General features: G+C 38.8%; 1 protein-coding gene across 3 annotated transcripts in view; it reads left to right on the plus strand.

Annotated features, from left to right (window-relative positions):
* LOC120540989 (rabphilin-3A-like) overlaps nt 1–16,515 on the plus strand; it is a 169,171-nt gene extending 152,656 nt beyond the window's left edge. For all 3 annotated transcript variants that reach the window (XM_039772206.1, XM_039772207.1, XM_039772208.1), the window contains 7 exons: nt 1,346–1,455; nt 7,605–7,731; nt 9,476–9,532; nt 9,744–9,895; nt 12,261–12,342; nt 13,060–13,156; nt 13,982–16,515. In XM_039772206.1, the coding sequence (XP_039628140.1) occupies nt 1,346–1,455; nt 7,605–7,731; nt 9,476–9,532; nt 9,744–9,895; nt 12,261–12,342; nt 13,060–13,156; nt 13,982–14,112 (756 nt within the window). In that variant the 3' untranslated portion in view covers nt 14,113–16,515. The remainder of the gene's footprint in view (nt 1–1,345; nt 1,456–7,604; nt 7,732–9,475; nt 9,533–9,743; nt 9,896–12,260; nt 12,343–13,059; nt 13,157–13,981) is intronic.
* Nucleotides 16,516–25,882: the final 9,367 nt, after the last annotated feature.

The following is a 25,882-nucleotide window of genomic DNA, read 5'->3' on the forward strand; positions in this document are numbered from 1 at the left end:
ATAAACCATAAGCAGAATTTTAAAGTCAATCCTGAATGACACAGGTAACCAGTGTAGTGACGCTAAGACTGGTGTGATGTGTTCTGATTTTCTTTTCCTAGTTAGGATTCTAGCAGCTGCATTCTGCACTAGCACTGCACTACCAGTCTTTCAAAGGTGATGTTCCATGTTGTTACTCCTTCAGGTTCAGTCGGAGGACTCTTCTTGTGTATGTTATGTAATGCAAACACGGATAATATTACAATTTGGTCAAATGTAATATTTTATTTGTGAGTCATCACTGAGCTGGCCTGATTGCATTCCGCTGCTTGATGAAGGGTGTCCTCATTTGCCAGTTTGTCCAACATATTACACACAAGTCAAACTTGGCATAAGTATAGACAAGCTTTCACATTATGTTGTGTTTTTTTTTTTTTTTTTTATAAATCCTGATGCTTGTGTGGGACGTTTTGTACACACTTTTTCAACCCTCTTTTTGTGCATTAGCGAGCTTTATAAGTGAGGCTGTTGGTGTGCATGTAAAGCGTAGCAGAATAGGCAGTGCCCACTTTGTAATACACCTGCACTCGGATATTCTGCTAGTGATTATGTGGTGAAATTTAACTTTGGTCTGTCAATAGCGACTTGCTTTCTGCTTTAGTGCTGGAGACAGCACTGCTGGTTACAATTTGTCCCCATAATAGGTGAAATGTTTTTTAAAAATATTAAAGAATTGCACATCTGCTGCAGTTAGAATTTTATTCTTTTAGTCACTGTCCAGGCTTGTTAATATAGGTATGGATGGAAATCGAGACTAAGTTGTAAACTGGTAACTTCAACCCGGAAACTGTTATTTAAATAGCAATTCTCAAAATGCTACTAATAATATTAAGGTTACTTTGATCAAATAATTAAAAGTAACATGGATATATTACATTTTCTTTGAAAGTTCAGAATGCACAAGGTCCCGGATTCTGACGTCAATAACATTGCAACCAAGCCTTGTTTTTGGGCAAGACGAGTCAGGTTGCTGTCTGCGTGGAAGATGCATTTTCTGTCTTTCCTCTCAGGTGTTTTCTGTGGGTGGTATGGCGATCAGTCCTTTCTGTAGGACCCTATATTTGTTTGCATGAATTTTTACATTGACCTTGTACAATGAACTATTAGGCCTTGTAAGGTACTGTCCCATTTTGGATTCTGCTTTTTGTCACTTTAACAGTGTTTGTAATATTATATTTTTCAGTGTTTTTTCTGGTTTATTTTCTATGGAGCTTTGTATGAACTTATTGACCCAGTCATCATTATTTCTATGTGTTAAACCATGCTGGCTTTTATAAAGCATCTGGGAAATGTTGGTTTATTTCAGTCTAACAAGCTGCGCACAAAGACGCTAAGAAATACACGCAATCCAATTTGGAATGAAACCCTAGTTTACCATGGCATCACAGATGAGGACATGCAGAGAAAAACCCTGAGGTGAGGCGCATCGATTTGTCATGCTTTTTCTGTGTCAAGCTGTTTTCTTGCAATTAACTTTGATTTTTTAATTAATAATGAATATATATGTCTGTCCTTGTTTTATGGTTTTTACTTCTCCTTTCATACCAGTGCATTTTGTTTGTTAGACTGTATTATTTCAGTAGTAGACAATATTTGAACAGGTGGTCAAGGTGGCCGTCTTTTTGGCCCTGCCTTTGAAACTCCGGTTTTTGTCTCTTGCCATCTCCAGTTTGCCTCATATTGAATATTATGCAGAATCCCCAGTATGACATGTTGTGGGGCTTCCTCTTCTAGTGTATTGGACTTTCTCCTCTCAAGCACCCTCACATAAAGTAATTTTTAGAGCTGTTATTGAGGAAACACACTGAGTGATTAACTTAATAATTTTATATGAGCCATAATTATTTTCTAAGTTTATGAGAGCATTTATTTTATGGTGTGACAGATAGGGGGTGCTGTCGTCCCCTTGAACCCTCAGATCAGACGCCAGGTAAAAGTCCAAATATTGACTTTATTAAAGCAGATCAGTGCACAAAGCACCCTCCTCTCCACAATACTCATACAATACACTACAATTCTCAATACAATAAGCAATCCTCCGCTCCCAGACGCGTTGCTACCCTGCCACCCAGCTTAGTTCAACTCTGGGATCTCCCACAGTCCTTTATATAGTCCGTGACCCGGAAGTGCTTTTGAACCCGCACTCCGTGTGACTTCCTAGCATTTCCGGGTCAGATAAAAACTCCTCTTCTTCAACCCGGAATCACGTCATTCCCTTTGTCCGTGTGACTTAGACGCACTTCCGGGTTGTAGGGAAAACCATCGTCGTTCCTCCCTGCAGCGCCTTCTAGTGGCCCCCGTGGTATCCAGCAGGGTTGTGGATAAAAACTCCATTGTCCATAATTCCCTGCTGGCATTCGGGGCACCTCCATGCTGCAGGGAGGGCTCCACCTGGTGGCCTGGGGGTATTGGCCGGCCATATTCCACAATGGATTTGCCCTCATCTAATAATAAGCTTTTTTGCACAATCATACAAGACCATACCTTTAACACCCTATTGGGCATCTCATCACTCTGCATTGTTACTACTTTTCTTTGTCATGGATGTGGGTAATGACTACGTACAGGATAGTGACATGCATAACTTGTGAATGTGATTTGTGGCACAATGCAAGTGTACTGAAGAATAACACTCTGGCAGTTAGCCATTTTTAAATTTACTAGTGTGCAAGCACAATTTAGGGCATGGTAGACAGTAACACATGCTGCTGGCCTTGTTCTTGATGCACCAGGCATTATTCCGAGATAATCTGTTTTCCTTGGAGAAGCTGTGCCTGCACTCATACTAACTGGTGAAATCAATGCAAAATACAGTATGGTGACAACAAGCCCCATAGTACAATTAGCAGCATGCAGTGATAATTATTACTATGTGTCAGCACAAAGCTGGTTGTTGGCAGTTAATGATATGCAACACAGGGTAATAAAGAAGTTGTTGTTATGTTGTAGGGCTCAGACTGACTTGTCTCAGTGCCTAAGCCGTGAAACATTTATTTTTCCGCTAACCTCAGTGAAGGCTTGCACACTGTATATCGCTGCGGCCTAACAGCAGAGGATTCTTCTTCTCCAGATGTCTGTGTGGCTTTACACATGATGTTCTTCTGCACTTGCATCCAAATGAAGTGCATGTTTGGTTGATTGGTGCCTCTAAACTAGTGCTGCACAAATGATTTTATGTTAGTTCCTTTGTTTGTCCCTACCTCTGCTAGATGTTGCCAGGTTACACTCCATACAAATCCATGCAGGTTTATTCAACAACAAAAATCAATGCACAAAAAATGGTTCAGAAGAAATGGTTTGTTGTCTTGGTGTAAGTTTTTATAATAATGGTTAGAGACAAGAATACCATAATTTTTTTTTATTCTCTGCAGTAGACTTGTTAGGCAAAAAACCCAGCAGTCTCAGGTAGGTGAGTAAGTGATCACGGGTCCTGTTGAGGATGACCCTAGCGAGCAGTGTTATCTCCCTGTAGCTGCCACAATCCAGACTATCACCCTTCCCATTCCAGATAGGGAAGACAAGTCCCATTTTCCAGTCAGTTGGGATGATGTCCATCTCCCAAATGGAAGCAAAGATTTCTTAAAATGCCAGGAGGACAGTCTTACCCCTAGTCTGGAGAAATTCACCCCGGATATCACAGATCCCTGCAGCCTTCCCTACCCTCAGCTGGTTCACCAACCCAAGTGGTATAGTCATTTAAGAAAGGACTGGAATGCATTGTTTACAGTAAACATTAAAGAAGAAGGAATTGCAAGTTTAGAGATAAATTATCACATATTGCTTATCTCAGACTTTCCTTTCTAACTTTAATATGGCTGGGATAGGTTATTATTATTCCCTACTACAATATTCTTTCTTTTTCTTTTACTTAAATGTTAAAGATATATGCTGCTATGGTAATTTACGTTATACAGTACTTTGAAATTATCAGGCCTAATGGGAGCATGTAGAGTGAAAATAATAAGGGTCCCAAAATTGATCCCTGTGGTAGTCCACATTTTTGATGCACAATCACCATAACTGACACAGAATTTCCTTTCAGTTTTATATTATTTAAACCAGTCTAAGACAGTACCTGAAAGCCTCACCCACTGGCTAAGGTGGTTTATAAGAATCTCATGATCAACCTGTACTGTGGCAAATGCTGCCCTCAAGTCTAACAGAACAAGTACAGGAATTTTATTTGCATTAATTCGCAGATCATTTACTAATTTCACTAGAACTGTTTCAGTACTATGATTTTTATTTAAAACCTGACAGATACTTGTCAAGAACAAAATTTTAATTCAATAAATCACTTAACTGCTATAAAACTACTTTTTTTAGATTTGTACTCAGAAAAGGCAAATTGGAGACTGGCCTATAATTGTCTTAAGATAGAGCGATCCTGGTTATTTTTTTCTTGAGTAGAGGCTTAATTACAGCAGTTTTTCAAGAATCTGTGAAAATGTCAGAATCTAATGAACAAATTACTATTTCAAGAATGTTGTTGATAAGTCGATCAGAAACATCTTTAAAAGAGCTTGTAGGAATGTGGTCTAATACACAAGTGGACTGTTTTAACTTAGTAATTATTCTACGAAGTTCAGATTAACTCATTTTGGTGAAGCAGCTTAGTTCACAATGATGAGCTCGTTGAGGCTCAATAGAATTTTTATTTGAAGTCGGTTTTATAGTAAGTCTAATACGTTGTATTAGGCCAGGTTTATACTTCACGCGACGCGACACATGCTGCAGCGGACGCTCCTGCTAAGCAAGCGTTTTACTGTTTATACTCGCACGGGTACTTTACGTAAATCTGGAGGAATCCAGCAGGTGACAGTGCGAGATATTATCACGGTGAAAACAGGTTCGGCTTCGCTGTGTTGTGAACTGCCTGGAACACCCGTTAAATTCGGATGACACCTCACTGCAATATCTCTAAAAAGGATGTTTAATGATTAAATCCATCAATCCAGGGATGTGTCCATTCCAGCTAGCATTGGGCATGAGGTAGAAACAATCCCTGGACGAGGTATCAGCTCATCACATAGTGAATACAAGCACTCACATACACACTCGTGTCATTTTAGTGACACCAAATCTGCATATCTTTGGAAAGAAACCAGAGCACACGGAGGAAACCCAGCAGGAAAACATGGAAACTCCAGGCAGGGAATATCAGCGACGTGACTCCCTGCAAGACAGCAGTGCTAACGCTCCGCCACCGTGTCACCCCCATGTGTGTAATTCTTAACAGTATTCATTATTTAAATGAAATTACCGATTTATCTGTAAAATGTAACATCCATACTTTAATGTATGTCATCATGAAAGTGATATCAAGTATAAATCTAAAGATTGTAAATGTGCAGAGAGTTGGAATATCAGACATTTAATGTGTTCTGGGTGGTGATCTATTGCTGCTTGGCCGCTGCTGTCAGGTACAAGAAGCTCTTAGCGATTAAAAACTGGAATGACGTTTACGACGGCCTGCTTTAATGATAAAGTAAACTACGAGGTTAAAGTGGACATTTCGAGATTAAAGCCGAAATTTTCACTTTAATCACAAAATGCACGTTTTCACCGTGCCCTTATTTTTTTTCTCTGTGGCACAAATACAGCGCTGTATATTATGTTGATGTTGTGAAGTTGCAACAAAAAGACAATAACAACATTTATTTCTATAGCACATTTTCATACAAATAATGAAGCTCAAAGTGCTTTACATGATGAAGAAAGAGAAAAAAGGACAAAGTAAGAATTAAAATAAGACAAAACTCATTAACATAGGATAAAAGTTAGGTCCAATGGCCAGGGAGGTCAGAAAAAAACAAACTCCAGACGGCTGGGGAAAAAATCAAATCTACAGGGGTTCCAGGCCACTAGACGGCACAAAAGCTGGCATGTGAGTCTTTTAAAATGTATCGTGTCATTACGATCAGGAATATGGGACGCTCGAATATAAAAGCACCACGAATGCATCTGCATGTGGGCATTTTGCTTCACTACATCGAACCATTCATCACACATCGAAGCGCACACATCGAACCTACTAGGATCCTCAAAGCGGTTTTCTGTCACATGTAGATAGTACACAGAGACTCTGACGTCACGTTCCGACTTTTATCACACTGCGCCCCCCGACTTTTTGCTGGTACTGCAACTCGCGCACGCGTCGCGTTAATTACTGAGGACCTGCTCAGAGGACGCATCAAATGAACGCTGGGAACGCGCGGCAGCCATGATGCGTGTGGGTACGCGTTCTGAGCGTGAAGTATAAATGAGCCCTTACTTATCTCCTTTAAAATGTACTGTAAATTCTTCACTTTTACCCTCTGATGCTTTGAGTGCTAATGGAGCTGGGTTTAAAGAGTGATCAATGGTTGGATTTCCTGCACTGTTAATAATTTTGGAAAAATAAGACTTTCTCTCCAGTCGAACATCTGAGTTCTATTTAGTTATATGAGCCTTTAGGATTTCATAATGAACCATCCTGCCCTACGGCAATCCCTTTAAAGTTTTAAGGAATGTAAGTAAAAACAGCTTTGTGCTCTGTTTTTTTAATCTGTTTTAACACACAAACAGAAAGAGTTAGTAAACACCCAAATAAATTACCATTGTATTGTACATTGCATTGAAAACTTATTTTTAAAATGGCTCAAAATATCACGATTTCCTTAAAAGTTCAGTATATGGTTTAATAACATCGTGTAACAGGCACACACTACTAAACAAATCAATGGCAGTTAATGGTATTTGTTAACATCCGACTCGTATTATTGTACCATTCAGTATTAGGTGTGACTTTATTTGTGAAGTTCTGCTTCATTGGTGGTAATTAGTTGTGTTGTCAGCAGTTATTGGAGCTTTTGTTGTGCTAGACAATACAATTGTTCATAAATAAAGAAAATGGCCATGGGTTGGGCACACAGCGCAGCAGTACTCCAGTGTTCAGAGTGATAAAAGTAGAAGAGGCGTGCATTCTCCAGCTCGGAGGTCTACCTGTCAGGTCATCGCTGGTATAGTTCTACATTACGTTGTTTAGAGAACATTGAACTTTGTTACTGCTAACTTGGATGTGATCATGTTGAGTTCATACCCACTCTAATTTAGTGAGTTTTTGGTTGTGTCTCTTTGAGTGAGTTTCTGTGTCTCCTGCAATGTGAAATCAGTGTTCTGGTGGAGTTTTGCTTAACATCTGTAACCTACATAGCAGCTTCCACAGAACCATCTCTTAGATATCTGAAGCAATCCAATTATTCTACTAGTGATAACAGAGACATGACGTTTGGGATGTCACATAAGACTGAGTCCTTGGGGACTTTTCTTCTTTAAATTGCTTGGAAGTCTCATCCCTCCGAGAGCTGGTCATTTTGTTTGGAACATTGTAACAGACCAATTCATCATGTCTGACGTAGAGCATGAATTTGCTGGGGCACAGGTTCGTCACTTGAGTCCTTGCTCATTTCACAAAAGCAAATGCTATCTACGTGTCAGCTAAGAGTATTTGAAGGTCAGAGAGGGAAATGCTCCTTCTTCATACTGTTAGACATACGCAGTAATTGCCCTTTTTGTTGCTTTAGGATTTCTGTGTGTGATGAAGACAAGTTTGGACATAATGAATTCATTGGTGAAACCAGAGTGTCTTTGAAGAAGCTGAAAATGAACCAGAAGAAAAACTTCAATGTCTGCCTGGAGCGAGTTATCCCAGTATGTCCCTTTTCCTTTGTACAGTTTCTGAGTTACAGGTTTACTTTCTTTAAGTAAAAAGAAAAAAAAAAAAAGAACCAACTTACCGTATATTAAAGACTGGAAAGTGTTTTTAGCACCTTATAACTGTCTATCAAGCCTTGATTTATTGGGCAGAAGCAATATTATAGCAGTTATTGTTATTGAAGGTTCATCTCTGGATTCAGCTTTGCTGTTTGAGTATGTGCCAGTGTGTGTGTGTCATCCTGTTCATTGCTGTTACCTCCCTTGTTCTCCTTTCTGCTAAAGTGGACCCCAAAAGCCTGTGCAGCAGTAGTTGGAGTGATCATTTTGCATGTTTAGCTCTTTTACGTCTCCTCCTACTTTTTCCATCTCTTTGGGAATTTGGATCCCTTTTCACAATATTTATAAATGTCAGTGAAATTAAAACAACCCCTTTTGTTATCAAAATATGAGACTAAAAATTTAATTCAGTATACCATCGTGTTCATTTAATGTACTTTTCTAATAAACACGTGTTGCAGTAATAATAGCAACTTATGACAATTATAGAATGTCACAGTTGCATGTAAGCTTGACTTGTCTCCTTCACCAGTGTTGAAGGACTAAATTACAGTATTCTATAATTATTAGTTAACATTTACTGTTTAGTGCAGTTAACCTCACAGCTCCATAGATGTGTGTTCCATTTTCAGTGAGGAGAAAGAGATGTGACATATTTAATATTTGTTCAGCATTGTGAAGGACAGTTGCAGCATTGCAGTGTGATGGTTAGAAAAATTATATTCTGTTTAGATTTAGATAGACAGAGAGTTAGATACTTTATTAATCCTAAGGTGAAATTCCCATACTCTAGCAGCAGCATACTGATAAAGAACAATATTAAATTAAAGAGTGATAACAATGCAGGTATAACAGACAATAACTTTGTATAATATTAATGTTTACCCCACCGGGTGGAGTTGAAGAGTCGCATAGTGTGGGGTCTCCTCAGTCAGTCAGTGGAGCAGGACGGTGACAGCAGTTTGTCACTGAAGCTGCTCCTCTGTCTGGAGATGATCCTGTTCAGTGGATTCTCCATGATTGACAGGAGTCTGCTCAGCGCCCGTCGCTCTGCCACAGATGTCAAACTGTCCAGCTCTGTGCCTACAATAGAGCCTGCCTTCCTCACCAGTTTGTCCAGGTGTGAGGCGTCCCTCTTCTTTATGCTGCCTCCCCAGCACACCACCGCGTAGAAGAGGGCGCTCACCACAACCGTCTGATAGAACATCTGCAGCATCTTATTACAGATGTTGAAGGACGCCAGCCTTCTAAGGAAGTATAGTCAGCTCTGTCCTCTCTTACACAGATTTAGCAGTAACTCACTCTGGTGTGGTTCACCATTTAGCTCTGCTGCATCAGTGAGACATGAAGCTTGATTACTGAACCACATGCTTTCTTGGTAGAGTTTGTTGTATCTTTGTGGAGTTACTCCATAGAGTTCACTATCCTCCGTTATACCAAAGATGTGTGTGCCAGCCTGACTGGTGACTATCAATTGGATATGAACATGTTTGTGTGTGCAGTGATGGAGGTACTGTAGTAGTTTGTGCTTCTACTCCTGCTTCTGTGAGAAAAGGCGAAAGTAAAAATGAATGAAAATATGCTGTTTCTTAGTTCTCAACTTTAAGTGAAATATTAATGTATAGAATGAAGACACCATAAAGCAGCTGTGTTTTAATATCTTTTTATTCATTTGCTTTAGATGAAGCGTGCTGGGACTGCTGGATCTGTTCGAGGGATGGCACTATATGAGGGTGACGTAAGTACCAGAATATTGAAGATATTTTCTTCTTCTTTTTTTCTTTATGTTAGTATGTCAGCAAAAAAATCAAATAACAAATTGGTTGGAACATGAACTTTATTCACCTAAAACTAATGTGCTGGCATTAAACCACATGCCTACATGGCAGGCACTTTTAGTATATGAATTTTATCAAGTATTTATATTTGTCACTCTGTCCCTTTCATAGGCTGACAAAAGTGGTGACGCAGAAGAGCGCGGACGAATATTGGTTTCCCTAATGTACAGCACACAGCAGGGTGGTTTGATAGTGGGTATTGTACGCTGTGTGCACCTTGCTGCAATGGACGCTAATGGATATTCAGATCCATTTGTGAAACTGTAAGTTTCTTAGTGTTTATCTTGATCTGTTTATGAAGACCAGAAATATTTTCTCTTGTGATTGGATTTTTTTAAGTAACAAAGAGACAACCAAGTAACTGGCATGAATAGCAATGCTAGTGAAATCCAAAATTATCAAGGAAAATACTTGATATTATACTTTGTTGTACATCACTACAAGCTTGTTTGTAGTCACTCAACATTAGCACAGTCTCTGATATATTTATTTTGTATAATGTTTGTTAGCCTCACAATGGAGGATGTGTTGGGACAGTACTGGCAACCTTGTGTGTTATACAACAACATTTATTTCTATAGCACATTTTCATACAAAAAGTAGCTCAAAGTAGAAAAGAAAAATAAAAGACAAAATAAGAATTTAAAATAAGACAACATTTGTTAACATAGACAAGGAGTAAGGTCCTATGGCCAGGGTGGACAGAAAAAAAAAAAACTCTGGATGGCTGGAAAAAAAAAAATAAATAAATAAAAAACCACCATGTGGGCCACTAGTACTTGTGCAGCATCATTCATGAGTACAGCTTTATTTGTTAGAAGAATTTAGGAAAATACATTATTGTTCAAAATATATTAGTTGATTCAAAGGAGAAACACTTTACATGTACTATAATTCATAGGTAACGTGCTATGAGAATTAGAGGACCGGGCCTTACTTTCGGAATTTGAATTTGTTACTAATGATTTGATCTAATTTGATAATAACAGACTGAGGTATTGAAATACTGTTAGTGGTGTGATGGTGTGTCACGGCAGCCTGTTCACCGTCCATGTGGAGTCTGCGCATTCCTTGTATGTCTCTGTAGATTTTTCTCTGGCTACTCTAGTCCTGGTGCCTGATGGATTTGGCCCATTATGTGTGAATGTCGGTCTGGTTGTGTTCTGTAATGCAGACGCAGTTGGAAACTTGTTAGGGGTAAATTTCACACAAACATCTTTACACAGACACATGGAATGAGCTACCAAGTAGTAGTAGACAGTAACGCTGTAGGGTCTTTCAAAGCTAGACTTGATGTTTTTTAATTAAGAATTAAGTGGATAGGACAGGTGAGCTTTGTCGTTCTGAATGGCCTGTTCTCGTCTAGATTGTTCTAATGCAGGATTGATTTCCAAGTTCAAATCCCACACCTTGCCTACGTTTTTGCTTTGGTAGACTCTATCCTCCGTGACCCTGCATTGAATCAAAGATCATAGATCAAAAGTATTAAGGACACCTAAAGAATTAAACTGTTCTTTTGGCTCCTAGTGTGGCTGTTCATTGCCTTTACATGTACATTTCAATATAAAACCACACAAAAATGTAATTTTGCATTGACAGAATCAATAAGTTACTTGAGGCCTCCCAGTTTATTGTCCACATCGTGTCAGTTAACCAGTTGGTATTTCAGTGGTGGTGTAAAGAAGTGCAGTATAAAGACAGCTGCTTTTGTTTGCACAGTAGAAATTAGTGTTATTCTTTAAATGTAGAGACAAGCCAAGCAAAATGAAGAGCCTGCCAAATTTTAGCCTTCTACCTACATGCGAAGTTGGAGAATTAGGGACGTTGGAAAGTTTAATATGGCGGCCGACTGACCACCAAAACAAGTATGTACATCGGTTTCGGTTAGCGCAGGGAAGCCGCCTACCAAATTTCGTGAAGATGGGGCCATAAATAAGAAAGTTCAAAATGGCAAACGTCGACCGTTATGCGTAGAATTTCGAAATGAAACCTGCTTAACTCTTGTAAGTAAGCTGTAAGGAATGAGCCTACAAATTTCAGCCTTCTACCTACACGCGAAGTTGGAGAATTAGTGACGTTGGAAAGTTCAATATGGCAGCCGACAGTGGCATCATAGCACCGAAATAAGTACGTACGTCTGTTTCGGTCAGCGCAGGGAAGCCGCCTACCAAATTTCGTGAAAATGGGGCCATAAATAAGAAAGTTCAACATGGCGGACGTTGTCGACCGTCATGACCGTTACGTGTAGAATTTCGAAATGAAACCTGCTTAACTCTTGTAAGTAAGCTGTAAGGAATGAGCCTGCTAAATTTCAGCCTTCTACCTACACGGGAAGTTGGAGAATTAGTGATGAGTGAGTGAGTCAGTCAGTCAGTCAGTCAGTCAGTCGGTGAGGGCTTTGCCTTTTATTAGTTTAGATAAAAGGATTACAATATGCAAACTTTCGAGGCAACTCGGACCCCTTCTTCAGGCAAACCTGAAATGTTTTATGTATCATTACGATGAAATATAAAAAATATACAATTTGTAATATTGGTCTGTATAATGAAATGTTCTGTGTGCTAAAAAAAAGCTATTGAGGTGATTTCTGTATTAATGTACTGTATATGTATATTTTTTAACCACTAGCTGCTTAAAGCCAGATATGGGGAAAAAGGCAAAAAACAAAACTCAGATTAAAAAGAAGACCTTGAACCCGGAATTTAATGAGGTATTTATAAATTAACTTTTCTTATTTTATTAAGATTGTTTTTTCAAGTCTAAATCGTTTAATTATAAAATGTATTTTAAGGTGTAGTACCAGTGTGGTAACAAAATAAGAATGATTAAGTTCTGGTTAAAATAATTATTTTTTGGTTTTTTTCTGTTTTCTCTTGATTTTATTCTTTCTTTTTTATTATTATTATTATTTCCAACCTTTGTTTTTGTAAACATCAGTTTTCTTTCTTTTTTCTGTCAGGTAACTGTCCTGCTTTCTCCGTATTTGAGCCCTTGCATGAGTTATACTCTGTACAGATAACACTCAGCAGTCTCCTTATAACTACAGGATGTGTTACGACTCAAAGCATTTGTTTTGGTCTTGGTTTATATGGGTCAAGCGGGCCAAATTTATCATTTGAAGACTGAAATTTGGTGGCTTCCTAGGATGCCAGCAATAATACAATATACAGTATACTAGTATGTATTCATTTCTATAGCCTTTCTTGTAGGTAAATTAAAGTATGCGCCAAAAGAATAAAAAATACTCTTGAGGGTGCGTCCAGTAAGTGATTAAAATGTGTTTATAAATTTGTCAAATAATAAATTGTTTTACATTACATATGTATTTGGAATTACTTTGAACTGGTACATTTAGGCAAAAGATTGCTAGCCCATATTTCTTTTAATTCTAGTAAACCTGACACACTCCTGCTTAATATGATTTCAGGAATTTTTTTATGATATCAAGCATAGCGATTTAGCAAAGAAGACGCTGGATATCTCAGTGTGGGATTACGACATTGGAAAATCTAATGACTATATAGGTGAGTGCAGCTTGTTTTGCTGTGAGGCCTTTCTTGTTTGTGTAACTTTTGTTTTAAACAACAGCATACATTCCTTTGAAGATGTCTTATTTTGCTTTTAACAGCACGCACAGTGTGCCAGTATCTAGAATAGTGTATTTAAGGTGCCATCTGCTGGCCATGTGGGTGCATTTCTGTGAATGTGACTTGTGATGAATGGTGTGGATATAATCTGATGTCAAGCAAATCAAGTGCTCTGTTATGACAATTGTGTCTTTTAATAATAATAATAATAATAAATTCATTACATTTATATAGCGCTACTCAAAGCACTAGCCAGGGAACCGGGAAGCGAACCCACAATCTTCCACAGTCTCCTTACTACAAACCAAACCCAGCCAGTCACAGTGCTTCTTATTTTGTAGCAGACGGATTGACGTAGATTTAGTGCGTACATTTTATCCATAGAGCTACTGAACAGAACGATGTATCTAATCTGCCTTGTTGTTGGTTGCTGGTTGGGGGCATGCACTGATTGTAGTTGAAAAATATAATTAAAAAATACATTTCCTTCATTTGTATTCTCATATACTCTGTGAAAATAATTTGAATGATATGAAAAGGACTTTTTTGTGCTTTAAATTCTACTACTTATTTGCTTTTTTCTTTTTCTATGTCTTGGTGTCTCCTAAAGATCAAATGGTCAGCTTGCATGTTTGCGTAGTTGTGCGTTTTCTTTTGCTGTATTTTTTTTTCTCTCTCTCTCTGTTTAATTGTAACGATTGCTCAATTTTTTTTTTTTCTCTGTCTGTCTTTTTTCTCCTGCTTGCTTTCTCATCTCTTCAGGCGGTTGTCAGCTAGGTATCTCTGCGAAAGGCGAGCGGCTCAAGCACTGGTATGAATGCCTCAAGAACAAGGACAAGAAGATTGAGCGCTGGCACACTCTTTTAAATGAGAACCATGTTGCAAGTGATTAGGTTCTTTGTGCACAACGTCCTCTTTCGCACCAAGTCCTATGTTTCTCCTCCTTTTACAAGTCTTGTCTTCCAGCTGGCCACTTTGGGAAAGCTTTATTCTGCACAGATGCATTCCACACTCCTGTCCCCACCTTCCAGATGTATGTCACACTTTTATGAAGACAAAAGAGACAGTCAAGGGTGTCTCCCCTAATGTTTTCTTTGATGGTTTAAGAGAGGTGGTTATCCATTTTGTCTGTATATGCCTATATAAATATATATATATATATATAAATATTTAAATGTTTCACCATTATGAAAGTACAGATAGGGTCAAAGGGGGGAAAAAGCATACTTATAAAAAAAAAAAAAATTATATTTTTTAAAGTTGCCCTTGCGTCCAGTACAGTTACTCTCATAACATAAGTTTAAAGTTTTTCTTCATCTTCCTGGGGATGAAAAACTAGCACTTACTTTATTTTGGTGTGTCCCCTTTTAATATATAGGAGGATAAGTAAAGACAGTATTATTCATAAACACAAAAGAAAGCATGTATTAAATAGTTATGACATGTTTTTAAAATCTTTCTGAAGAAATGTTACACTGCATTGCTTTGTTCCTGTGATGATGTCCCTTTCCCTCACTAGACAGGGAAACAAACTTCTTTATTAAATTAAAAAAAGTTGCCCCCCATCAGCAGTGATAGTTTCATGCCTCGCACCCGCTTTATGTATCGATTCATGCTGTGACTGGCTTAGCAAATCGCTATACCGATTTTTGATTTTTTTTTCCCAAGGGGAATTCGCGTGATCATTTGGCCCGACTTGCAAATGGACACGGATCATTGCGTTTAGGAAACTTCTTTCTTGTCTTTTTGTTTAACGCCGTACGGCTGCCTTTTGTGTTAACTTTCATCGCAGTTCTTTTGCCGTGAGAATCGATGGAAGATCTAAATGGTATGGTCAAGATCTGTTTGTTTAAGTCCTGAGTTGTGAGCAAGTGTGATACTAGTTATCTGCAGACTAGTGTCCTTTCTTTCCTAAATTGTGAATGGCGGTCTGTAGTCAGACTTATCGAGAGACAAGGTGATGCTTGTTATCCCACCCAGCCCAAGATAAGAAAACGAATGAGATTTTGTTTGTTTATCGGCTTTTTTTTTTTTATGTCAGCACAGTAACGTTTCTAAAACAAGTTGTAGGAACAGGCGTATATTAGTTGACTGGGGTTGCCACCAAATGAGTGCAGTCTGTTTCTGACGCACGACTACTAAACGCAGAGTCTTTGGGGAGAATGGAAACCTGCCCAGTTCTTGTGAGGCTGATTTGTAGACCTCTTTTGGAGTGCAGAAGCTATTAGAACACTTTGTTGTCTTTGTATGTTACTTTTAGCCTTAAAGTAGTTTACTCAAAATCATGCTACTTAGGACACAATGCGTATGTGCAGGCAGCATTATGTCTGTTTAGTGACACAAGTTTTCCTTCATTTTTTCATTTTGTTTCCCTCAGAAGTTGAAAAAACAGACTTGTAATAATTCATAGACTGGTTAGTGACATGTACTGAACTTGAAAATGGGTCATCGTTGGTAATTAAGCCTCTGTTACATCAAGTTCAATGGCCATAAATAAACGATCTTCTGTTCACGAAAGCTGAATGGCTGCTGCAGAAGTGCAGCTCTTCCCTTTGCTAATGCCAGCCTGCATGTTAGCCATAATAAAGCCTGAAGGTGTTGCTATCTATCACTGCTACAGAAAGAAAAGCACACAATGTACAATGTATGATCTCATTCTTTATACTGTAGTCTTGCAGATGTTTCTTCACTCCCTATGCATGAAGCTTCTTGTGAAATGAATGACCTTCTTTCTTCTCTTGAGTAATGCTTCTTGAACAAGCTTCTATTAACCTGTCTATTACGACAACAGTCCTCTGAACACTGGCTGATGACAATTTCGGATTATAATGCTTGTATTCAATACTACGCACCTTACTGAGTGATACGTTTGGCACATAGAATTTTGGGGGTTTGTGCCTCATCTGTGCTATCTTAGCCAGCCATCATCCAGTGTCCCTTTCCTGTGTTTCTGAATCTGTACACCAACTGAGTCACCTTCTTCACTGTATTTGTGTCAAAAGTGTCATCTCTGGCTATATCGGGTTAAAGGATACATCAGTATGTGATAAGGTATAAATCACTCAGTGTGCCTGTGTGCAGAGATCATTTTAATGTGCGACCTCATTTTGCAAAGATGTCCTCCGAGCCACGGTGATTGTTACGGATACATTCATTTAATAAACTAGAGGTCTGCTGCCAACATTCACTTGCTGGAGTTTTGTTCAGTTGAACTGACATATTGTGACCCTAAATACAGACCAATATCTCATAATAACTTCAATACTGATAAACTAAAATGATATTTATGACCAGTATTTTGTTTCTCTCTTTCTTTTGCCCACTCTCTAACAATCTACGGTAACTCTCATTTTGAAACCTCCCATGGTGTGTGTTTAGGTTAGCGGTGTTGTCTCACTATTTCTGATTCCTGTGTTCAGATTTTTACTCTGAATGCTGTGCATATGGGGGTTTTCTCTAGGTACCCCAGTTTTCTTCCCTCGTCTCAAAATATTCCATTTTAGGCTGGTTTATGACCCCAAATTTGCCCGTTCCTTGGTACTTGCGCCCAACGCTGCCAGAATAGGCTGTGGCTGCCCTGAACTGGATTAAGCAGGTTCAGATATTCAAATGTGGTCAAGGACCAGAACTGGAGATTCACATGTTAATGGCAGTCCTCCCTGCGTGGAGTCTGCATGTTCTCCCCGTGTCTGCTCCGGTTTCCTCCCGCAGTCCAAAGACATGCAGGTTAGGTGCATTGGCGATTCTAAATTGTCCCCAGTGTGTGCTTGGTGTGTGGGTGTGCCCTGTGGTGGGTTGGCGCCCTGCCCGGGATTGGTTCCTGCCTTGCGCCCAGTGTTGGCTGGGATTGGCTCCAGCAGAACCCCATGACCCTGTGTTCGGATTCAACGGGTTGGAAAATGGATGGATGTTAATGTCTTGTATGAAACCTGCATTTCAATGAAAGTATTATTTTAATTGGACATCTGTCTTAATTAAGCAGGCTGTATTTAGTAATTTCGTCTTTATTGTGTCAATCCGGGAAAGTCAAACGGAGAATGGTTTCATGAAATGTAGCATTTATGTGTTACAGGACAATAAATTACATGCATTTATCAGTGTGCTGATTGTTGAAAAGACACTGAGATTGCTTCTTTAGTATAATATGTCTGCTCCATTTTGTTAATTGTCAGCTTTTCAGGAGCAAACTCCACAGAAATGCCCTACAGTAATGGGAGAAAAACACGTGTTTTATAATGTCTATATAAATATCACACCAATCATTTCTGAGTGAAGAATAAGAGGAGATGAAGGCAACCTAATAGAATAGTGAGATCAATAAAGAGTATGGCTGACTCGGTGATTGTGAAACGGATTGGACTGAAAACCTGCAGCCACGGGGGTCCCCCAGGACTTTGTTAAGAATCAATAGCAGCTTTGGTGCCTTCTTGCAATGTATTGATTCATGTACATTAGTCATTTTTTACTTCTGTCTTTCAAAAAGGCAATAATTTTTTATTCATTTTGCTGCCACAATCTCAATGTTAATACCAGAGAAAACCTGTTTACAATGAGAAGTTGATTCTTTTGGATATGGCAAGTTAACGTTAGAGTGAACTCTTACCCCAAGATGTCTGCAATCCCAAATATAATAAAGTGTTTGTTTTTGTTTTTTTTTTAATATAAAAAGGTGAACTATTTTGAAAAGAAGGAATCTAAAGGCTATTGATATAAACCATACATTACATGCAGATCTAGGGAAAAAAGTCCATGTTGTTGTTAAGCTGAAGTAGAGTGTTTTTATTTGGTCAGGGTTACGTGGCAGACATATTTGCACCTTGCATTTGAAAGTGAATGGCAATTAGAGAATAGGGTCTACAGATTGCACCGATGGATTTTAAGATTATAGCAGTCATTGTCTAAATGCGATAAGCAACCATTGGACTACCTACAAATAAAAGAAGGAAGATATTTAGCCTAAAGGGCTATTTTATAGCCTTAGAATAATCTTATTTGGGTTCTGAATCGGACATTTTATTAGACTAAATGGTGATTTTCAAGAAGTTTCTACTGTTTACACAATGTTTCAGATTAAACTTTATAGTTTTGTATTTGAGGCTCCATCCATTTACTTTTTACTGTTTTAAATTGCCTTTATTGTCTCTTTATTTGTTTCTTGGTTCTGTGTTATGCACTCGGTGCATAGCCGCACATATGCTTAGTGTATGTTTGCAGTTTCCCATATGTAGCTGATCTTATACTGTCTTTTTTTTTTGTTAATGTGAGGAGTTGCTAAAATGCATAGCTTAACACATCTTGTACCTTAGAAAACTGTGACTTTATAATTGGAAAAAGTGACTCTGTTCTCCAGTACACAGCTGGCTTCCTGTAGAGGCCACTCGTCTGATCTCTTTGGTTTGCCCTTGTGAAAGGTCCGTCTAATGAGCTCAGCCCTCAGACGGCCATTGACCAGTGCTCAAAGCCACTGCTGTTGTTTCTTTAGTTCTTTCTTGACAATCTGCACCTTTCTGTGCCCCAGTAAACCATGACATTTACTTTTATTGAATTGATTTACTTTCAGCGATGCAGGGCAATATTCCTGGAGCGTGTAAATACGTAGAGCATGTACCGCAGCTCCCCCTGAATTTCTAATGTAGGTTAATAATAGGCTAATGTTTGGCATTTGGTCAGCATGTAAAGATTTTACACCGAGTCACAGAAATAGTAAACCAGGTACATTATGTAAAAGCTCTGAATTTTTTGCATGCAAAATATGATTCTCTTATTCTTTCCATACTAGAGTGATGTAATAATTAAACATATAAATGTATAAAAACTGTCTCTCATCTCTTTCCTTGTGCCTGTGTGTGTTTCTCGATAAAGAGCTTTAAAAGCATGTGGACGTTTCACTTTTCTGTCTTTGCTTTGATGTAATCTTTATTTACAAACTTCATGGTAAGTTCATTTCTCTGTGTGCCAACTTATACACTAAAGAGCAGATCCGAAGCTGCAGCAATAGAGTAGCATAGACGTTAACACCGCTGCCTTATAGCTCTAAAAACATGGCGTCATTTTTTAGCCTGTTGACTGTCTTTTTAAACTTGGCATGTTCTCCCAGTGATCAACTTGGATTTTCACTGATGATGTTTTCTTAGGTTAATTGCTATTTCTGAATGGGTCTATTGTAGAAGCGACCCTAATGCTCGGCTAACAACCTGTCTGCATTGCTAAGTGCTTATCAGATGTTTGCTGTCTCAGATCCTATAAGTGAATAAAGCAGGCTGACAAAAATTTATAGAGGAGTATGGGACCTCTTTTATTTCTTAACTAGCCATGTGCACCCAACTACATTGCGCGTGTTAAAGTTGTCTATGAAGGGCTCCCTGTTTAAACGTGGCTGCCAGTCGTGAACTGGACCTTTCATCGCACAGCATTATGATTTTTTATAAGGGAAACAAAATTACAAAAGAAACCCCTTGGACATTGATTTGATAGGAACGGCCTACTCGGAATCACTGTCCGAATAGTAATTATGTGGTGGTGTAGGAGCATTTCTACTTCTGTCCATTCACAGTCCGTCTCGTTTTCACGACGCTATCGTTTCCTCTCACGATCTCTTCTCAATCTTTCTCCAATCTCGCAGGTTGCTTTGTGGCAATCCAATGAGTACGGCAATATACACGGAGCAATGGTTATAAAAGGGGGACACATAGGTATCCAGGCTCTTTAAAGCATAAATAGGGATCACTTCACTGACATGTGAGCAAGCCACGGTACACCTGTGAGACGCGCAGCACTCGCCGGCTACAGCGTAACAATAATAATTTCCAGAATGTGCTGTTACGTTGTCATTCATTTTACCCACTGTCTTTCTTTCATTCATATGTTACGTAGGCATGTACCTTTTATCTTCGGCAATCTCATTCTCTAACCAGGCCTCAGGAGCTAACCAGCGTAACACTGTCCACCACCCCCTTCATTATTCCGGCACATTGTTGACATCCGTGAGTAACAACAACGTCCTAAACTGGAAGGTGGTCTACGCATGTGTGGAATTTGTGGACAAAGATCAAGATCTAAATGTAAATCTTTTAGTTAATTTAATGCACAACAATTTGTTTAGTTTGAATGTCTGTGTTTTGAGGTGTGACAGGCGTACTACAGTCTTCAGTAGTCTAAGCCTGGAGGAGATTCTTAATGCAATGCCTATGTTTTAGCTGTCTCTCTACTGCCATCTAGTGCTTATAATTCATTCGCAGACAAACAAAGATCAAGATCCAAATTAAGATTATATGTAGAGATGGTGCATGTTTTGTACTATTTGAACACCACAATGGCATACTCTTAATTATGTTTACCTGTTGTAATAGATTTATGTTTAGTGCTTAAACTTGGGCCATTTAATTACGTAATGCAGAGTTATTTGGTATTCACCAGGAGGCCAAAAAAGATTAATTTAGTAAAATTACATAAAAAGGGATAAACACAAGGAGAATAAAGTAAATGATAAAGGAAGACCATTTGGTGCCTCTCTGGACCTTCCTAAACAGGTCTTGTAGGCTGCCTCACATTATGGCCATCTACCAAAAAACAGCAAGCCCACCCTTTCAAACCTCCCATGCCACTCTAAACTAGAGATGTTCGGTGCTAGGGAGCTGTAATAGGAGCTGCTTTTCACTGCACCCTTGTCCTGCATTTAGTTTTGACTAACCATGCTCGTATTTCATTGTACATTCCATTGTTGTATCAATCTAACATTTTTCACTAGGCTTTATTCATGCTATAAGAATTTAACAATTACTATGACTAAGGCTTGTTCATCCATCAATCCATCATCCAACCTGCTATATCCTAACTACAGGGTCACGGTGGGTCTGCTGGAGCCAATCCCATCCAACACAGGGCACAAGGCAGGAAACAAACCCTGGGCAGGGTGCCGGTACACACTAGGGACAATTTAGGAGCGCCAAGTAACATAACCTGCATGTCTTTGGACTGTGGGAGGAAACCCACGCAGACACGGGGAGAACATGCAAACTCCACACAGGGAAGACCCGGGAAGCGAACCCAGCAGCGCTACCACTGCGCCACCATGCCGTCCAGGGCTTGTTCAGTTGAGTTGTTTGATTAATATTTGACTTTTCTGAAATGTCTTGATTACTGAAGCCATTGTTTCCTAATGATTGCTCAAGAGGTGAAGACACTCCTTATTTTTATTCCTTTGCACTTCGTCATTATTTGTCTTTCTTTCATGACACAGCTTCAGAGAATAACCACTTAACTGGCAATACACCTGCTGTGCTCATTACACCCTCTCTAGTGACATTCTGTCTGAAGAAGGAATCAAAGTGAAGGTTCTACAGACACAGTTGTGCTTGAAAGTTTGTGAACCCTTTAGAATTTTCTCTTTTTCTGTATAAATATGACCTAAAACATCATCAGATTTTCACTCAAGTCCTAAAAGTAGATAAAGAGAAACCAGTCAAACAAATGAGACAAAAATATTATACTTGGTCATTTATTTATTGAGGAAAATGATCGAATATTCCATATTTGTGAGTGGCAAAAGTATGTGAACCTCTAGGATGATCAGTTAGTTTGAAGGTGAAATTCAAGTCCGGTGTTTTCAATCAATGGGATGCCAATCAGCTGTGAGTGGGCACCCTGTGTTATTTAAAGAACAGGATCTATCAAAGTCTGCTCTTCACAACACATGTCTGTGGAAGTGTATCATGGCACGAACAAAGGAGACTTCTGAGGACCTCACAAAAAGAGTTGTTGATGCTCATCAGGCTGGAAAAGGTTACCAAACCATCTCTAAAGAGTTTGGACTCCACCCCACAGTCAGACAGATTGGGTACAAATGGAGGAAATTCAAGACCATTGTTACCCTCCCCAGGAGTGGTCGACCAACAAAGATCACTCCAAGAGCATGGCGTGTAATAGTCGGCGAGGTGACAAAGGACCCCAGGGTAACTTCAAAGCAACTGAAGGCCTCTCTCACATTGGCTAATGTTCATGTTCATGAGTCCATCATCAGGAGAACACTGAACAACAATGGTGTGCATGGCAGGGTTGCAAGGAGAAAGCCACTGCTGTCCAAAAAAAAAACATTGCTGCTTGTCTGCAGTTTGCTGAAGATCACGTGGAAAAAAACAGAAGGCTATTGGAAGAATGTTTTGTGGACGGACAAGACCAAAATAGAACTTTTTGGTTTAAATAAAAAGCGTTATGTTTGGAGAAAGGAAAACACTGCATTCCAGCATAAGAACCTTATCCCATTTGTGAAACATGGTGGTGGTAGTATCACGGTTTGGGCCTGTTGTGCTGTATCTGGGCCAGGACGGCTTGCCTTCATTGATGGAACAATGAATTCTGAATTATATCAGAGAGTTCTAAAGGAAAATGTCAGGACATCTGTCCATGAACTGAATCACAAGAGAAGGTGGGTCATGCAGCAAGACAACGACCCAAAGCACACAAGTTGTTCTACCAAAGAATGGTTCAAGAAGAATCAAGTGAATGTTCTGGAATGGCCAAGTCAAAGTCCTGACCTTAATCCAATCGAAATGTTGTGGAAGGACCTGAAGCGAGCAGTTCATGTGAGGAAACCCACCAACATCCCAGAGTTGAGGCTGTTCTGTACGGAGGAATGGGTGAAAATTCCTCCAAGCCGGTGTGCAGGAATGAGCAAAAGTTACCGGAAACGTTTAGTAAGGGGGAGTCACAGCAGATACTGAAAGCAAAAGTTCACATACTTTTACCACTCAAATATGTAATAGTCAATCATTTTCCTCAATAAATAAATGGCCAAGTATAATATTTTTGTCACATTTGTTTCTCTTTATCTACTTTTAGGACTTGAGTGAAACTCTGATGATGTTTTAGGTCATATTTATGCAGAAATACAGAAAATTCTAAAGGGTTCACAAAGTTTTGGTGCCAATATCAGTTCCAGTGTTACCGCAACTAAAGAAAAAACCCCTTGTAGGAACACCTTCAGATTGGGTTTGTATTAAATCCAGAGGCCGAGTTCCCAACAAACCATTAGGGTAAAGGCTTTGTAAAGACTGGCAAAAAAGGGATTATGGCTGAAGATTAGTAACCTTGAGCTGCAGTCTGTTCTGTATCCACAAAGTACATTTTTTTTTGTTTTTGTGGTCACACCTGCCACCTAGTGGGTAAAACAATTCTGTACCTCTCCAGATAAACTGGCTATTTTATTTCTCTCTAAGTATGGTTTAGAAAGATAGTAATTGGTGCTACGTATTAAGCTGTGCCTTTGAAGCCACATATTAAACTCCAGGTCGGTAGATTTTTTTCAGCTCCTTAGCCACTGTGTACAGTAATTTGACAGCTTCACTGACATGGAATGTACAAGTACACGTTTCTAATTACTATTCATAATCCCTAAAGAAATAGCAGAATGTCACCAATGGCTCTGCGTGTGCTTATTTATCTTGTACTCAATGTAAAATCACCAATGATAAGCCTTTTTAAACGTTTGTTTCTCTGTAAAGTTCTTACCTGCGTTTGCCCATCCTATACTTGTAATACACCTGGTGCCTTTATCATCAAAGAGTAAAGATACCATCTGTGCCACCAATCTACGGTGATGTATGTGCCTTCCCTGGTTCCTTTGCCAATGTTAAAATAGTGACATGGAGCTAAACCTTTATTGTGTGTGTGCCTCCCGAATAATTCAGCTGAAAAAGACAGTTGTTTCACTTCCTAAAAAATGTACGACATGGTAAGTTATAAAAAGAGTTAATCTCATGAATGTTAATTACTGCAGACGTATAAAATGGTGTTACCTTCTTAAGGCCATTTACATCAATACTGTAGACACCTTGGAGAGCTGCTGACTTACTGGACTTTTGATAAGAACAAATCTGCATATCTCCTGTGTGTGTTTCTTCTCTATATAAAGAAAGTTTAAGTGAAAGTAGTCAAAATGTGCTTTTAAGAACATATAGGAAGAAAAGTGGAAAATGTCAGACAAAGAAATAAGGTTAAGGCTGGTGGGGTAAAAATAAATAATGCAGTGTTTTCCACATCTACTGTACTTCTAAGGTGCTTTTCTATGCAAGACAGACTTATAGCGATCTATAACTATCCATCCATCCATTATCCAACCCACTATATCCTAACTACAGGGTCACGTGGATCTATAACTATAAAAGAGATAATTATATGTTTCATGTCTGTCTTGTGTCTCTAAATGTATCCGTATGTAGAGTATTGTATATCACCTTAGTGATGGTTCCTACAGCAAGGTGATGAATTGCTAGAAGGTATTGTCTCAGTTCATAAACACTTAGGCAATGCTTTATTAAACTACATGTCATCATGTATTATCAGGTTTTATCGCTCAGCCTTTACTTAACTGAACTAAATTGCCAGTTCATTTTTTTTTTGTAGCTTATTGAAAATACTTCCTCAGTAGGAGTAACCAGCAATAAAAAGAAAGTATTTTGAAAACACAATTTAAATTGAATTGAGTATTAAACTGAGCTGCGTTTTTTATTTTTTATCAGTATCCACTATTCTGGCTCAAGGAAGATTCATGGGACAACTAGACATTAAAAAAAAGGACACCAAGTACACTGGCTGGCTGAGTTGTTGCTCTAGATTCCATGAAGGTTTATTTTTTTTATTATCAAGTATAAGGAAATGCTGGCTTGGCATATATCTATGTGTATCTGCCACCAACACCTTTTCCCTTCCAGCAAAAGTCTAATTGCTGGTAATATTCAAAGGTATTTTAATTGTATTACTTCACTACAGTTTATAGAAAGACTGAAGTGAACCTTCAAGATGACTTTACTATAATTAGAACTTAAACATTAGCAGTTAGAACTTACAATTTATCTTGCCTCTTTCACAGTAGCAGTTCCTCTTCACACGTGTAGTAACATTTCAATCACGTCTCAAACCTGATCATTTGGTTCAATAGGAGTGGAGCTTGGCATGCTTTCGTTTTCTGTTGTCTGATCGAATTTGTTTCCTTCTCGATCGCAGTTCGGTCTCTTCAGCCAACTATGAGGTCCATGTCCTACAGTACCCTTCTGAGCTGGCATGGAAGGAGGAACCTTTGGGTACATCAGGCGATTTGAGTATAATAGTGAACTGAACTCCACATCAGAGAGCAAGGCTTCCACGAGGTCTTAAACTTTGAACTTGTGGCCCGTTGGAAACAGACATTGTCCCCTCCTCTTCACCTGTAACGAATGCACATTTGCTCAGAGAAAATAAATAATCCCTTTCTTTTATTTTTATTCTTTCCGTGATAAGATAGCAGGGGGGAAAGAAAAGATAAGAGGTAGTGTTTACCTTCCGAAGAAAAGCACCTGTCTAATGGATAAACGATTGTAATGGTTTGAGTGGGTGGTCAGAGAGCACAAATTGCGACACTTCTAGCTTAACCTTTTACACGTGGCATTAAAACAAAATATTTAGAGCAAGTGTTCTCCAGACAAAACAAGAAGCCAAATCAAATTTGAGATCAGAGAAATTTGAATAAATGCAGACTGAATAAAGTAAGGATTTAACTTTATGGGATTCAGGCAGCCATGCGGTTTCTCCTCACATTAGTAATATGTTTGCAGAAAGAAGGGTAACTGCTGTGGCAAGAGAATTTCGTACATTTGCCAATATTCTTTAAATAATAATATATTCAATATA

Source organism: Polypterus senegalus, chromosome 12, assembly GCF_016835505.1.
Source record: "Polypterus senegalus isolate Bchr_013 chromosome 12, ASM1683550v1, whole genome shotgun sequence".
Taxonomy (NCBI): Eukaryota; Metazoa; Chordata; class Cladistia; order Polypteriformes; family Polypteridae; genus Polypterus; species Polypterus senegalus.